We start from the raw sequence: 14,959 nt of genomic DNA on the forward strand, positions 1-14,959 counted from the left end.
GAGCAGAGACCGCCGCTACAGCCCCTGTGTAACCAACAGCCCTCCTCCCCAAGTTCCATAGCCTCCTCACCCAGACGCCCAAGAACACGGTGGGGGGGCCTCCGGCCACCCAGTCACTCCACCCCAGATGATTGCCCGAGCATCAGAAGGCTGGCCTTCAATAAGAGTTAAAGTTTTAAACTGCAGTGTGTCCTTTTCCTTCCCTCCTCCCCCACCCATCCCGGGCTACCTTGGCAATTATCCCCCTAGTTGTGTGATGAATTAATAAAGAATGCATGAATGTGAAGTAACAATGACTTTATTGCCTCTGCAAGCGGTGCTCGAAGGGGGGAGGGGAAGGTGGGGTGGTTGGTTTACAGGGAAGTAGAGTGAACCGGGGGGGGGAGGGTGTTCATCAGGGAGAAAAAAACAGAAGTTTCACACCGTGGCCTGGCCAATCACAAAACTCGTTTTCAAAGCTTCTCTGATGCGCACCGCGCCCTGCTATGCTCTTCTAACCGCCCTGGTGTCTGGCTGCGCGTAATCAGCGGCCAGGCGATTTGCCTCAACCTCCCACCCCGCCATAAATGTCTCCCCCTTACTCTCACAGATATTGTGGAGCGCACAGCAAGCAGCAATAACAATGGGGATGTTCTTTTCGCTGAGGTCCGAGCGAGTCAGTAAGCTGCGCCAGCGCGCTTTTAAACGTCCAAATGCACATTCCACCACCATTCGGCACTTGCTCAGCCTGTAGTTGAACAGGTCCTGACTCCTGTCCAGGCTGCCTGTGTACGGCTTCATGAGCCATGGCATTAAGGGGTAGGCTGGGTCCCCAAGGATCATGATAGGCATTTCAACATCCCCAACGGTTATTTTCTGGTCCGGGAAGAAAGTCCCTTCCTCCAGCTTTCGAAACAGACCAGAGTGCCTGAAGACGCGAGCATCATGTACCTTTCCCGGCCATCCCACGTTGATGTTAGTGAAACGTCCCTTGTGATCCACCAGGGCTTGCAGCAGCATTGAAAAGTAGCCCTTGCGGTTTATGTACTCGGTGGCTTGGTGCTCCGGTGACAAGATAGGGATATGGGTTCCGTCTATCGCCCCACCACAGTTTGGGAATCCCATTGCAACAAAACCATCCACTATGGCCTGCACGTTTCCCAGAGTCACTACCCTTGATATCACCAGGTCTTTCATTGTCCTGGCAACTTGGATCACAGCAGCCCCCACAGTAGATTTGCCCACTCCAAATTGATTCCCGACTGACCGGTAGCTGTCTGGCGTTGCAAGCTTCCACAGGGCTATCGCCACTCGCTTCTCAACTGTGAGGGCTGCTCTCATCCTGGTATTCTGGCGCTTCAGGGCAGGGGAAAGCAAGTCACAAAGTTCCATGAAAGTGCCCTTACGCATGAGAAAGTTTCGCAGCCACTGGGAATCGTCCCACACCTGCAGCACGATGCAGTCCCACCAGTCTGTGCTTGTTTCCCGGGCCCAGAATCGGCGTTCCACGGCATGAACCTGCCCCAGTAACACCATGATTTGCACATTGCTGGGGCCTGTGCCTTGTGAGAGGTCTATGTCCATGTCAATTTCCTCATCACTCTCGTCGCCGCGCTGCAATCGCCTCCTCGGCTGGTCCTGGTTTTGCTTTGACATGTCCTGGCTCTGCATATACTCCAGGACAATGCGTGTGGTGTTCATAGTGCTCATAATTGCCGCGGTGATCTGAGCGGGCTCCATGATCCCAGTGCTATGGCGTCTTGTCTGAAAAAAGGCGCGAAACTAGTATCTGACGGACCGGGGGAGGGAGGGAGGGGCGAGTGACGACATGGCGTACAGGTACAGGGAATTAAAATCAACAAAGGTGGCTGTGCATCAGGGAGAAACACAAACAACTGTCACACAGAATGGCCCCCCCCCAAAGATTGAACTCAAAACCCTGGGTTTAGCAGGCCGTTGATTTCACGGAGGGAGGGGGAAGCAAATGTAAAAAATAGATTTGTTCTGTATTCATCTTAAGCTGGCAGACGACGGTGCAGCATGACTGATAGCCCTCGGCATCTTCTGGGTGCTTGGCAGAAAATACTGGGCACTTGGCAGAAAATAGCATACTACGATTGATAGCCATCATCATCGTCAAGATTGTTCGCTAGGACTGAGCATGTCTGCCCAGTTGCCCATGATTGACAGCCACTGCAATACGATGACGATGGATACCAATCGTAATATACTATCTTCTACCAAAAGGCAAGGGGCTGCTGCTGTGTGCAATGCAGTCCCACGTCTGCCAGCCCCACATCTGACAGCACCCAGATCGCCGATGAAGGCTACCAGTCATACTGCACCGTCTACTGCCAAAAGGCAATTAGCTGCTGCTGTGTAGCAATGCAGTACCACGTCTGCCGGCACCCAGAGGACATATGGTGACGGTGAGCTGAGCTGAGCTGAGCGGGCTCCATGCTTGGCATGGTATGTTGTCTGCACAGGTAACCCAGGTAAAAAGGCACGAATCGATTGTCTGCCGTTGCGCTGACGGAGGGGGATGGGCCTGACGACATGTACCCAGAACCACCCGCGACACTGTTTTGCATCATTCAGGCAGGCATCATTCAGGCATTGGGATCTCAACCCAGAATTCCAATGGGCGGCGGAGACTGCGGGAACTGTGGGATAGCTACCCACAGTGCAACACTCCGGAAGTCGACGCTAGCCTCGGTACTGTGGACGCGGTCCGCCGAATTAATGCACTTAGAGCATTTTATGTGGGGACACACACAATCGGCTGTATACAACCGATTTCTATAAAACCGGCTTCTATAAATTTGACCTAATTTCGTAGTGTAGACATACCCTTAGTTTAATCATATCAGGAGTCAGCCCTAACAAGTGAAGTCTTCTATTTATTCACTAAACAGGATGTGAATTCCATGAGCAGTAACAGTGAAAGTTCTCCTACACTTTCCCAGTAATTTCCCAGATCCCGATATCTATTCAATCTTTACCATTTCTGCTGCACAACACCAACTGATGTGGACATTTGTCCAGCAAGAAACAGACAAAGACCATCAACTCATTTCACAGAATTAAGCCAACAGCCAGTAGAGATCTAACTTTCAGTCACTATTCACCTAGGCCACATGTGTGATTTACTCTTTAGTAAATTGCATTTTTTTCTTTTACACGTGGGAATGTATTAAATCACAGTCTTAAAAAATGGCGTGTTACTATGTACATTTGTTTAAGTTTTACTTGTAAAAGTTGGTATTATTTACTTCTCTAAATAATGCCAACTGATACTATTGGTAATATTTTTGCAGACAATATTTTTCTGGGTCCATATGAAGTTAGTGATTAGCAAACAAAACAGAACACTCCCCTGAGCTTACTAGGACACTGGTCTAAATAAAAAATAAGTACAATTAATGGCTAATTACACACATGTACCGTGGTAATTTATGGCACTTATTTGAATTATTTATTTGCTTAACCCACCTTCTGTGGCTTGAAATCAAATTTCACACAGTGCTGGAATCCTTTTCCCTTTGACTTTATTGATGTCACAATCAAACAGCCTCCAACAAAGTGAGCAGAATAACCAAGTCCTTTGTTTGTTCGAAAACTACAAAAAAGTTTTTTAAAGAAATGAAACTAAATTTGCACGTAAACAAAAAAGTTATTAGGTTATTGTTTTTTTCAATGTAAGTAGAGACCATTGAAAAATGAATATAAATGGGAAAAAAACATTAGAAATCTAGGTTTTCATAATACATACCAATATAAGTAAGGCTTATCCTTATCCACATTGATATTATTTACAGGATCCATTCTTAACCAAGTGTGAAAGGTAAATCCATTCTGGTAGGGCCACTTGGCTATAGGAGGTAAGGCAATAGCCTAAAGGAAGTAATATAGATATTTAATATAGAAAGATTTAACAAAATCATTTATGAATTAAGACAGGACATGGTGCAAGTTACAGTCTTCTAATGTCTTACTGCAATAATAAAATGGCCCAAGGTTTATTTCTTTTTTTTGTTTGTTTGTGTTTTTTTTTTTTTTTTTTTTTTTAAAGAATCTTTAGATTCTAAAGTTTCATGACAAAAATATTTATACCGCAATAAAAATAACTTATAATGAAACTAAACTTTTTTGGAGAAATATTTGGTCCAAAATTGCCTTAAGCTCATCTTGTTCTGTTGTGTACTAACAGAAAAGTGAAATTTACAGACTCATGATCGCTACAATGCTGGCACACCAGATTGAATCCCAAAGAGGAGGAAAGTAACTGACTGTGGGAAGAAGTTAGGCATAAAAATGGAAGTTTCTAGATTTTGCCTGAAACAGTCTTATCTGCAGAAAATTCATGCCTATCTTAGCCCTGCAGAAAAATATAGACATGAGAATGTGAGACTTATAACCCTGCTTTCAAAAGAAGATATTACATAATCCTTCCAGCCAAAATTTTCCCATATAAACACAGTACCTATATTAACTAGCAAGTCTGTAAATTGCTAACTATATGCTCAACAATTTTTATAGTATTCAATTCTTTGTTTTGAACAGTTTTTAAGCATTACCATTCACCTTTCACCATTTTGCTTCACAGACTTGCAATGTAAATTTCAACTCAGATTTCCATAACCCTCTGATCAAAGATGCTGTCCAGATGATCAATACCAATGAACAAAAACATCAAAGAACATAAGTGTTGCCAGACTCCTCATTATGCTCCCCAACTCTGTGTAGCTATCCCTGCCCAAACACAATGCTATAAATCCTTCTGTAAAGCTGTAATTCACTAATAAGTCTATATGTCTGAGACTGACTCAACTTTTTTGGGCTGATATCACTACAATTGATTTAACTCACAGAGCTTTTAAGGATGGCTTGTGCTAATTATCTAAAATATTAAGATTCCTATAATATTAAGTTTCTCATTGTCTTGAGGCACTTAAATACTATATACCGTATAAGAATCTAATAAAAAAATTTACAAGTAACCAAAATAATGTTAATACGCCCATTATAATTATCATATAGAGAAGGTTTCAGAAATATTACTATTTTTATCTTTATTTTTCAGTACCTTAAATTTTCATTTACATAAATTTATTTTGGGCTTAAGTATGTTATGTTTAATTTCAAGACAGAAGGTGGTTTGTGTGTGATCTTGAGTGGGGAGAATATTTATGGAAAGAGATTGTGAGATGATCCAATGACTATCTTTTGAGTTACGTGTGAGGTTGTGAAAACATATACGTTTTACTCTTTTAACAACTAAAAGATTTGACAACTCAAATTTATGAGACAAAATTATGAGACAAAATTTTGATGAATTTGGTCCTTAGTGAGGACAACTGCATGACATTTTTGAACATATTTGGTTTAAAAATAAAAATTGTTTTTAGTGTACAAATTATTTACCATCAATGAATGCCACAAAATTTATACTAAATTCAAGTATTTACTGTGCCATAGTTAGGACCCTACCAAATTCACAGTCCATTTTGGTCAATTTCACAGTCATAGGATTTTAAAAATCGTAAATTTCATGATTTCAACTATTTAAATCTGAAATTTCACTGTGTAGGGGGCCAACCAAAAAAAGCAGTTGGGGGGGGGGGGGGGTCACAAGGTTATTATACGGCAGGTTGCAGTACTGCTAACCCTTCTTCTGTGCTGCTGCTGATGGCAGCGCTACCTTCAGAGGTGGGCAGCTGGAGAGCAGCGGCTGCTGGCCGGGATAACCGGCTCTGAAGGCAGAGCCGCCACCAGCTGCAGTGCAGACGTAAGGATGGCATGGTATGGTATGGTATTGCCACGCTTACGTCTGCGCTACTGCCTGCAGAGCTGGGCCCTCAGTCAGCAGCCGCCGCACTCTGGCCAGTCAGCTCTGAAGGCAGAGCAGAGGTAAGGGTGGCAATACCGCAACCCCACTAAAATAACCTTACAGCCCCCCTGCAACTCCCTTTTGGATAAGGACCCCCAATTTGAGAAACTCTGGTCTCCCCCCATGAAATCTGTATAGCTTAGGGTAAAAACACACAAAAGACTAGATTTCACAGAGGGAGGCCAGATTTCACGGTCCTTGATGCATTTTTCATGGCTGCGAATTTGGTAGGGCCCTAGCCATAGTGTTAGCTTTATCCTGGTGTTTCTCAGCAATATTTTGGTAGTATTTCTTATGTGTGATAGAAACTGCAGTAAAACAGTGCAGTAAATGCTGATTTTTTCCCATATGGCCAGGGTATAAATGAGTCAGCTCATAGAGATAGCATGTGCTGTTATATTCACATGTATGATGTCTGATCATTTGAGGGGGGGGGGGGGGAAGAGAATCTCTGGGGAGGTTCTGTGTCTCTTGCCATAAAAAGGAACAGACAGCAGAATTGAGCCAACTCTCAATTTGGTGCATTCTGGGGCTTCCTCAGGAGTGCCTCTCAAATGTGTATAATATTTGGGGATTCCGTTGTATGCTGCACATTAGGGAAGACACCACTAAGGAATATTGAGAGAAGAAATAAAGGCAGACAAAGATTCTGCTTGCAACAAATAAGAGTGAGTTAACTGAACCAATCACACAAAATGGGCTATGGGCTATTACTTGTACCCATTCTTTCTTTAGCTAAGATGGTTTGTCCTTCCATAAAGGTAGTGCATATTTAATAGTAACATATTTCAGTTAATCTTAATGTAGTTACCACCCTGGAAAAATAGTTCTCTCTAGGAACAATGTCAGACTAGTGAATATAACCGTATACATGAAACAAAAGAGCCAAATGAGAATAGGAAAGAAAAGAGCCACTAGTAAGAGGAGGATAACAAATAAAGGTATAGAAAATGTATATAACCACTTACTGCAGCACTTTTTCCTGGAAAGTTGAAGAAGGCATCAGGACCATATTTATGAGGCATGTGTTTTAACACAGACAATAATTTTCCAGCATGTGGTGGCTATTAAAAGAAATTATCACAAATATCAAACATTTGTATATTATTCTGATACATATTATAATGCATTTTGACACATTTCTCATCCTTCCACAGACAAACACTAGGCCACCACATTACTCAGGAGAGTAATAGTCAAGGAAGTGTGTCAACTCAAAATTCATCTTAGACACCAACAGCCCAGTTCTGCTCCAGCTAACTTTTCCTATTGAATTCAGTGGCAGTAATCTCAAAATAAAACTTGAGAGCTTACATCAATTTAATATACACCTCTACTTCGATATAACGCTGTCCTCGGGAGGCAAAAAAAAAAATCTTACCACCTTATAGGTGAAACCACGTTATATCGAACTTGCTTTGATCCGCCGGAGTGTGCAGCCCAGCCCCCCCCGGAGCACTGCTTTACCGCGTTATATCCAAACTCATGTTATAACGGGGTAGAGGTGTATCAAGTGTTATAGTTATGGTTGCAGGCCAACAGTTTTAAGACTGTTTTTTCACTTGCCTATAACTTTCCAGAGGTGTGAAACTTTTAATGACTGGTCTTTCTCTGAGGTGAGAAGTAAAGAAATTCCTTTAAACTCCCTCAGAGAGTTACAGGGAGTGTGGGGGAAGAGGGGGAGAATGAAAATCACGTTTTTCTTGTTTTCAGAAGAAACTTCAAACTGTTTGAGCCTAGGAAACAAAAAATAATAAACTTAAAACTTCATATGAAGCCAATCACTGAAGACTAATCACTGTGCCATCTTAAAAAGGTATTTCAAAAATAAATGCTCAAAGCAAATCAAAGTGATTCACACATGTGCGGAAAATAATGGGGGGAATGGAGATCACAGTTTAAGTTGACTGTCTGCAGCACTGTGGCACGGCACAAAAAGTTGGATAACTAGTGCTGCAGATAGTTAAGTTTAAGATTTAGGAAGCTGTACAATTTCCTAGCAATGCAGCTATGTTTTTCTCCTCCTTTTCTCCTCTGTATTTGTTCTTTAAGAAGAAAATTAAATGCAAACAAGAGAGTCAGGAAATAAAAACATTAACATTACAAAGAGAACCTTAACTCACTCACACTGAACATATGCAATATTTTTAACTACATTCACCTTAAATCTAAACCTTGATACACAATATTTTCTATGTGAGCAATTTGGAATTTTGTTTAAAAATTAAAATTTTAATTGAGCATTAGCATAGGTTTTTATATTTAATAGGTATTTGTTTTTACTCAGCAAGAAACCAGATCTGAGAAGCCTTTTCTCTATATTGAGCAGGTTATTTTAGGGGCCACCAAAGCAGGATTACAAATATGTTTTCAAAGAGCTTGAAACAATTCTTAAAGCAATTGCTACTTCCATCAAAGTAGCAATTCTGATGTTTAGATTCCACCTGGAGGAGACAGTACATTTGGTAGCATCAGTATCCTATGAGAAAAAAAAGTTAACTTTAGGGAGGGAGGTTGTCAGGAGTGTTCGGTTCTCCTATTCCACTCCAGGTGTAAACAGTAAAAAATTTATACTAGGACTTTTCACTTGGAGTTCGCTTTGGAATCAAGCGGCAAGTGATATTACAAGACTGCCTTAAATTCAGATCTTTCTACAAATTCCTACTTCGCTAAACAAATCAGTTTCTGCAATATTTACCCGAAAGAAAAAACGAAGTGAGAATAGACACTCTTTGGGTTGTGTATGTGGGAGGTAGTTTTTAATCTACCTTTTTTAAATGTCTACATATTTTTTTTAATCCTCTGCTTTTTTTTTTCCCCCTTCATTTCATGTAACTTAGTTATAAAAAGAAAAACAGGTACCTACTCCCATAAAATTATTTGCAGGTATATAAAGAAGACAAGTGCTACCTTTTTGTCAGGGGGAAACTGGAGGCACTAAGTATCAATATTTCTAGAGCGATCAAACGTAAATCTAATTGGTAACTTACACTTCTACACCATATATTTTATTACTAATATGCAAAAAGACATCTATTGATAATACTACTGGGGGGATCCCTACATCTTTGATAGCTTTCACATTTGGTTATTAAAAATGTTTGCAAATAGCCCTTTTTGTTTGGAAAGATTAGGAGACAGTATAACCAACATTAAGACAACAAAGTTGTTTACCCATTTTCCTTTTTCTCCTTGGAGTTTGCTGAAGAACAATTTTAGCTCCCGGACCGTCAAATTATAGCTAGCCAGCACTCCCAACATATCAACTAAGAGATCTGAAGGAAAAAATATTAAAATGATATACATGCAGCTCTGTACATAATGACCAAATGCGTATTCTTTTATTTTGTCAATAAAAGTGCTGTGTTAAGGTTTTATATAAAGACAATCATATTTAGCTCAAATAAATGTATTCTGTTGCCATCTAAAGTCATACCTGCAATCATATTGTCAGCTTTATCAATTCTCTGTAGCACTTGTTCAACAAGCCCCACTTCTGTGCAGACTTGTAGATTCCGTATACTTTTCTTCAGGATTGCTGTAAACATGCTCCATACCTCAGCCTGGCAAGTGATGTCACATTTATCCAACAAGTCTACCATGCAGATGATACTCTCTCCTTCTTGGATAATAAAGTTCATTTCCAGATCAAAATGTCCCCCTACAAGCTTTAAGGGGGAAAAGGCAAAGCATTAGTAACAATCATTTCCATATATCATTTTACATTTAGGACTTGCTGTGCAAGTTCCCAAGGCTGTGTGTTGAAACATTTACAGAGGCTGTGGGGCTGGATTTGGATTAGATTAGGGAAGAGGGATTGGATGGCGGCAGACCGTGAGTCCAATTGCTACTTCTGTTATGGATTCACTCCGTAGCTTTGATGAAGTCACTTGACCTTTCTGTGTTTCAGTTTGCCCGTCTGTAAAAGCACTTCCCAGATAGGTAAGAGAACAGCTGCTGCAAAGAGCTGACCTACCTCACCAAAAAGTGTTGCTCTTTACAAACATTAAACTGCACTTCGGGTATATTAGATGAAAAGTGGATTGAAGTACAGTATCAACTGCAATTTTACTTCGTAAGCAAAGGTACTATGAGGTTTGGGAGGGTTATTTGTTCATTTTCAAATTATAGCACAAAACAGTTGTATCTGAGTGAATGTTAATTATCATTTTGAAAGTGAAGGAACAGCAGCACTGCTTGGAGCCCAACACAAATGATTATGCCTCCTCCTACAGATTTGCTAATGCATTTTAATCTAGAAAAGCAACTCTTCAGAATTTTTTGTCATGGACCTTTCTTGAGCAGAAACTGGTGCGTTTGCCACATTAGGTGGTTTCTGATGTGCACAAGGGAACAGCTACAAAGAAATCAAAACTCATCTTCACTTGTGACCTGAACTAGAATTAGAATTTAATTCTCTTGAGGTTAACATACTAACCTACCAGTCTCACCAGGCCCTCATATTTCTAGACTTTTCTAGCAAGTTAGATTAATATGAATACAGTACTGTGACATTTTAGATATAAATTCAAGTTTGTGTTACATTTTTCCTTCCATTTACAGAAAGACTTTCTAAAAAACAAAAATAAATTTTTGGTGAATTCCATTTCTTTAGATCTTTCAAGTATTTAGGTGGATGTCACAAAGCACTTTTCCCCTTCTTTCCTCCTCCCCTCATCTGCCTTCCTAAGAAAATAATGTCATGATTTCAATTTGGGACACACATGAGAAAATCAAATATCTTGATACGTTTGTGGAAGGGGAGTGAGTAAATCTGAAGAGTTAGATGTGGATATTTTCAAAACTAACTAAACAAGTGAATTATATTATTTGGACAGGTTTGATCAGTTACTTAGAATGACAGCTTAACAGGATCCAATTAGAAATTCAGTTGATTTCCTTCTTAAAGTTATACTGTGACAGAAGTCATCCCCCAAAAATACTTATTCTCTCTTGCCTTCCAATAAGCCCCTACAGCTCCATTCACTTGGTCAAGTTCTGAGGTCAAGTATGTGTAACAGAACAGAATTGTTGCCCTTAAATATGGTAAGTCAAACACTCAAATCACTGTAGAATATCCAAAAGGTCCTAAATTTTGTTTCCAGGTTGGAAGCAGCCTGGAACATTCTGAACATAAAGCAGTGATGTCAAATTCCATAAGAAATTGAGAAAGCTAGCAAAGGTGATTGAGGTTGTATAAAGAAAAGGAGAGTTTCTGAATGACCATTTTAAAAAGTTATTTATATTTCCCTTCCATTTTCACTTTTCCTGAATTGCAATAATTTAAGTAAGTAATTAAAGAAACATCTAACAGAGTATTATCTAGTAAATTCACAGGACTGGAAGTTAGGAGATATGAATTCTATTCCCAGCTTTGCCACCAACTTGATCTCATCTTTATCAAGTCACTCAGTTTTCCCCTTCAGTAAAATGAGGTTCATGTCTATCTTAATTCATTCGTGGTTGCCAAGTGCTTGAGATCCTTGGGTGGAATGGGCTAAAGTAGTAACATCACAAAACACACTTTAAAAAAAAAAAAAAAAAAAAAAAAAAGAGAAAAAAGCCTGAAGACAATTGGATCAAAAACACGGAAGCGACTCTCAAATTACTATTTTACACTGAATGCAAGCATATCACCCACCCTAATAGATTGATTGCAGCCTTCCTCAAAAGGACAGTCTCCCAAATGAAACTTTACTTTTACTTTTTGGTTTCTTAGTCATACTTGGTGCAAATACAATGGCTATACGTTTGCTGTCAGCTAAGAGTCACACCATAGTTTTTAATTTAATTATATATTTAGTTTAACTAACCAGTCAGGAGCTATCACATCAGAACTGTACAGGTCAACATTTAGTTGCAAATAAGATGACCCCATCTTCACCCTATCACTTCTACTATCAACCCTTCATTTTTGGCTACACACACCATTAACAGTAAATCACCCACCCAGGAATCTATCAAATTAATTTTCCAATCTAACCAGTAAAAACAAATATTTCAGCAGGTATTATATTAAAAGTATATATCTAGTGCAGTCACTACATTTTAAACATTTCTCCTTTAAGTGTTTTAAGTAATACCTTTTGACAAAAAAATTGACAGGAAAAGCAGTATACACAATGTGGACTATATTTGATATACTCTATGCATGCATACCCATTAGATACACATAAGCACACACACTCTACAGTAAGTCATATTAACCCTTTCTAATGGTGATTTGGAACTGATCAACCTTCAAAACACAAATTTGTTTCCAACGACAGGGATCATAATCCAGGCCCATGCACTGGCTAGTTATTATCTGAGCTGCAGTAATGGCTGTGCACAGCAAAATGTAATCTTCCCAAATGTCACAGTAAGTTATGAATATCTGAGCAGCTTAATGCACCTTACTAGCCATGAAGTGTGAGAATGTAATCTTATTACTTTTTTATGGTTGTATTTTTTTGAATAATGTAGCCTTTGAACTGATGTATAGTCTTTCCCTGCACTTTAGCATGATTTGGTCTCCTGTGTCATACAGTACATTTTTCAAAACTCTCCAATTCAACGTATTTTAAGTCTTAGACTGAACTTCATAAACATTCTTTATAGCAACCCACAGGGTGGCATAACATTTTCTTTCTATAGGGTGTAGTATAATGTGTAAGCATACAGCAATGATTTTAAAGCAGAGTGTTCTAAGTATTCTAATACATCTTCACAAATTTTACATTATGTCTTTAACATCTGCCAGTTATATTTACTTTCAGAAAAGAAAGTCATAACATCAATAGCTGGAGCTCTTCAGTAAGCACAAGGAATTTCTGCATTTGATACTTTGAGACTAGGAAGAATGTATACACACTTCAATTCCAAGCCAACACAAACAGTCAAGCCTTAAGTATGTTTCTCTCTTTCCTAACCTTTCTAGAAATCAGCAGATTAGGAGTGAACTGTGCATGTTAAGGTTTCCCTGTGTTACCAAAACCTAGAAATGGCGAGACAATAAAACAAAATTTAAAGATGGTAATGAAATGTCTGCTAGGAATTTTCCGTCTGACTTAAGATGGAAGGAGGATTCACAAGATATAGGAAGAGCTGCTGGGGCTTGTTTATTTGGTGAAGCTACTGCCCCTAGATACAGAAATTTTCAGACTTAACACAATTAGGAGGTTGCTCTGAATATAAAGTAGCTACCAAACTCTGCCCTACTGGAAGATCAAAATTTAAGGATCTGGAATTATAATTACAGGGCAGCTGTATATGCCACTAATGAAAACATTTAAGAAACTTCAGGTAAATAGGGAACTCCTTTCCATGCATGGTGTAGCAAAAGTAACTAAATTAAGTCTGAGACCACAATTAACTTTTGTTTAGGAACAGTCCAAATCCACAGCACTGAGAAAGCCACTGAAGTATACTAATTTAGCTATTTTTTTCCATCTTCTCTTCTGAAAGTTTAAAATGAAAGATAGACATGAAAACTGAAAGAGGAAAGTAACTTTTTTTCCTCTTTTTCTGTTGCTTTCCTTCACCCTGTCAAGCTCCTGTCATTTACCTAGCAAATAACATAGGTTTGTAAACTTAGGGCAGGGTATAGCAAGAGTGGCATCTCCCACTTATTTCACACCCACGTTTACCAAGCTACTTTTGTATGGTCCAATTAATTTTACTATTATTGACAGTGTGATCAGAAGTGCTGAATTAGAAAAATAAAGTAATGTAGAAACCTTTATAGAGGTTAAGAAAAGTGAACCCCACATTTAAATTTCCTCTGCTGCTATATGGGGATGTCTCTCACATTGGAGTCTTGGTAATATAAGGGTTTTGGGACATGCATTGACGGGAGAGAGGGTTTGAGTCTCCTACTGACGCTCCCCATTGGACCTGTGATGGTCAATATGGCACTACATTTAATTTTTGAACACAGTATGGATCACTGCACAGATTATATTCTGAATTCAAAGCTATGATTTCCCTCTTTGGGATAGCCTTAAGCATATGCCTACACCACAATTTAAGGTGTAACTGAAGTGCAGGTATGCCTACCCATGCCTGCTTTAATCTAGCCTGCATAGGTAACAGCAGCTGTCCAGATGCAGCAGCACAGGCTTCAGCATTGGCCAGCCACCCAAGTACCTGCCTACCAGAGACCCGGGCTATATATTTGAGTTATTAGCCCCTTTTGGGGGTCTGTGCTGCCATCTTCACTGCTACACGAGCTAGATCAATCTAACATAGGTATACCTACTGCGCTACAATTATACCTTACATTGCAATGTAGGTGTACTGTCAGTGACAATACAGGAGAGTCACATCTTACGCGGGGGTTAGGTTCTAAAGTCAGCGGGTAAGGCGAAAATCGTGTATAGTCAAATGCTCGAGTGGAATGGCGGGTGGAATCGCCCGCACTACAGGTACAGTATTTAAATTGTTATTTTTCTCTTTTTTGTTTTGTTTTGCCGAGTGCGTATAGTTAAAATCGCGTAAGTTAAATGCGCCTATGATGCGACTCCACTGTATATCATCTCCTCCCCCTCATCAAAAGGAAGAGGAAAGTTTTGCTTCTAAGGCCTGGTCTACACTACAGGGTTAGGTTGAATTTAGCCATGTTAGGTCGATTTAAAAATGAATGCGTCCACACAACCAACCCCGTTCCGTCAATCTAAAGGGCTTTTAAAATCAACTTCTGTACTCCTCCCCGGCAAGGGGAGTAGCGCTAAAATCGACTTTGCTGGGTCAAATTTGGGGTAGTGCTGATGCAAATTGACAGTATTGGCCTCCGGGAGCTATCCCAGAGTGCTCCAGTGTGACCGCTCTGGACAGCACTTTGAACTCCGATGCACTAGCCAGGTACACAGGAAAAGCCCTGGGAACTTTTTAATTTCATTTCCTGTTTGGTCAGCGTGGCGAGCTCAGCAGCACAGGTGACCATGCAGTCCCCCCAGAATCATAGAGCGTAGAATGTTTCTACGCTCCCCCTATCGTCTCCGTCCCTGAGGTTAAATATAATAATTTAATTATTATTAGGTTATCGTAGATTAGAAGGCGAAAAAAACGCACTCGCGATGACATGTTTTCCGAGCTCATGCAGTCCTCCCG

General features: G+C 40.0%; 1 protein-coding gene across 1 annotated transcript in view; it reads right to left on the reverse strand.

Moving 5' to 3' along the window:
• Positions 1–14,959, reverse strand: part of LRBA (LPS responsive beige-like anchor protein) — a 576,728-nt gene that overhangs the window by 496,440 nt on the left and 65,329 nt on the right. The window contains 5 exon segments of the mRNA XM_065405711.1: positions 3,472–3,598; positions 3,752–3,873; positions 6,838–6,933; positions 9,044–9,144; positions 9,306–9,537. Coding sequence (XP_065261783.1) covers positions 3,472–3,598; positions 3,752–3,873; positions 6,838–6,933; positions 9,044–9,144; positions 9,306–9,537 — 678 coding nt within the window.

The sequence above is a fragment of the Emys orbicularis genome, chromosome 5 (assembly GCF_028017835.1).
Source record: "Emys orbicularis isolate rEmyOrb1 chromosome 5, rEmyOrb1.hap1, whole genome shotgun sequence".
Classification (NCBI taxonomy): Eukaryota; Metazoa; Chordata; order Testudines; family Emydidae; genus Emys; species Emys orbicularis.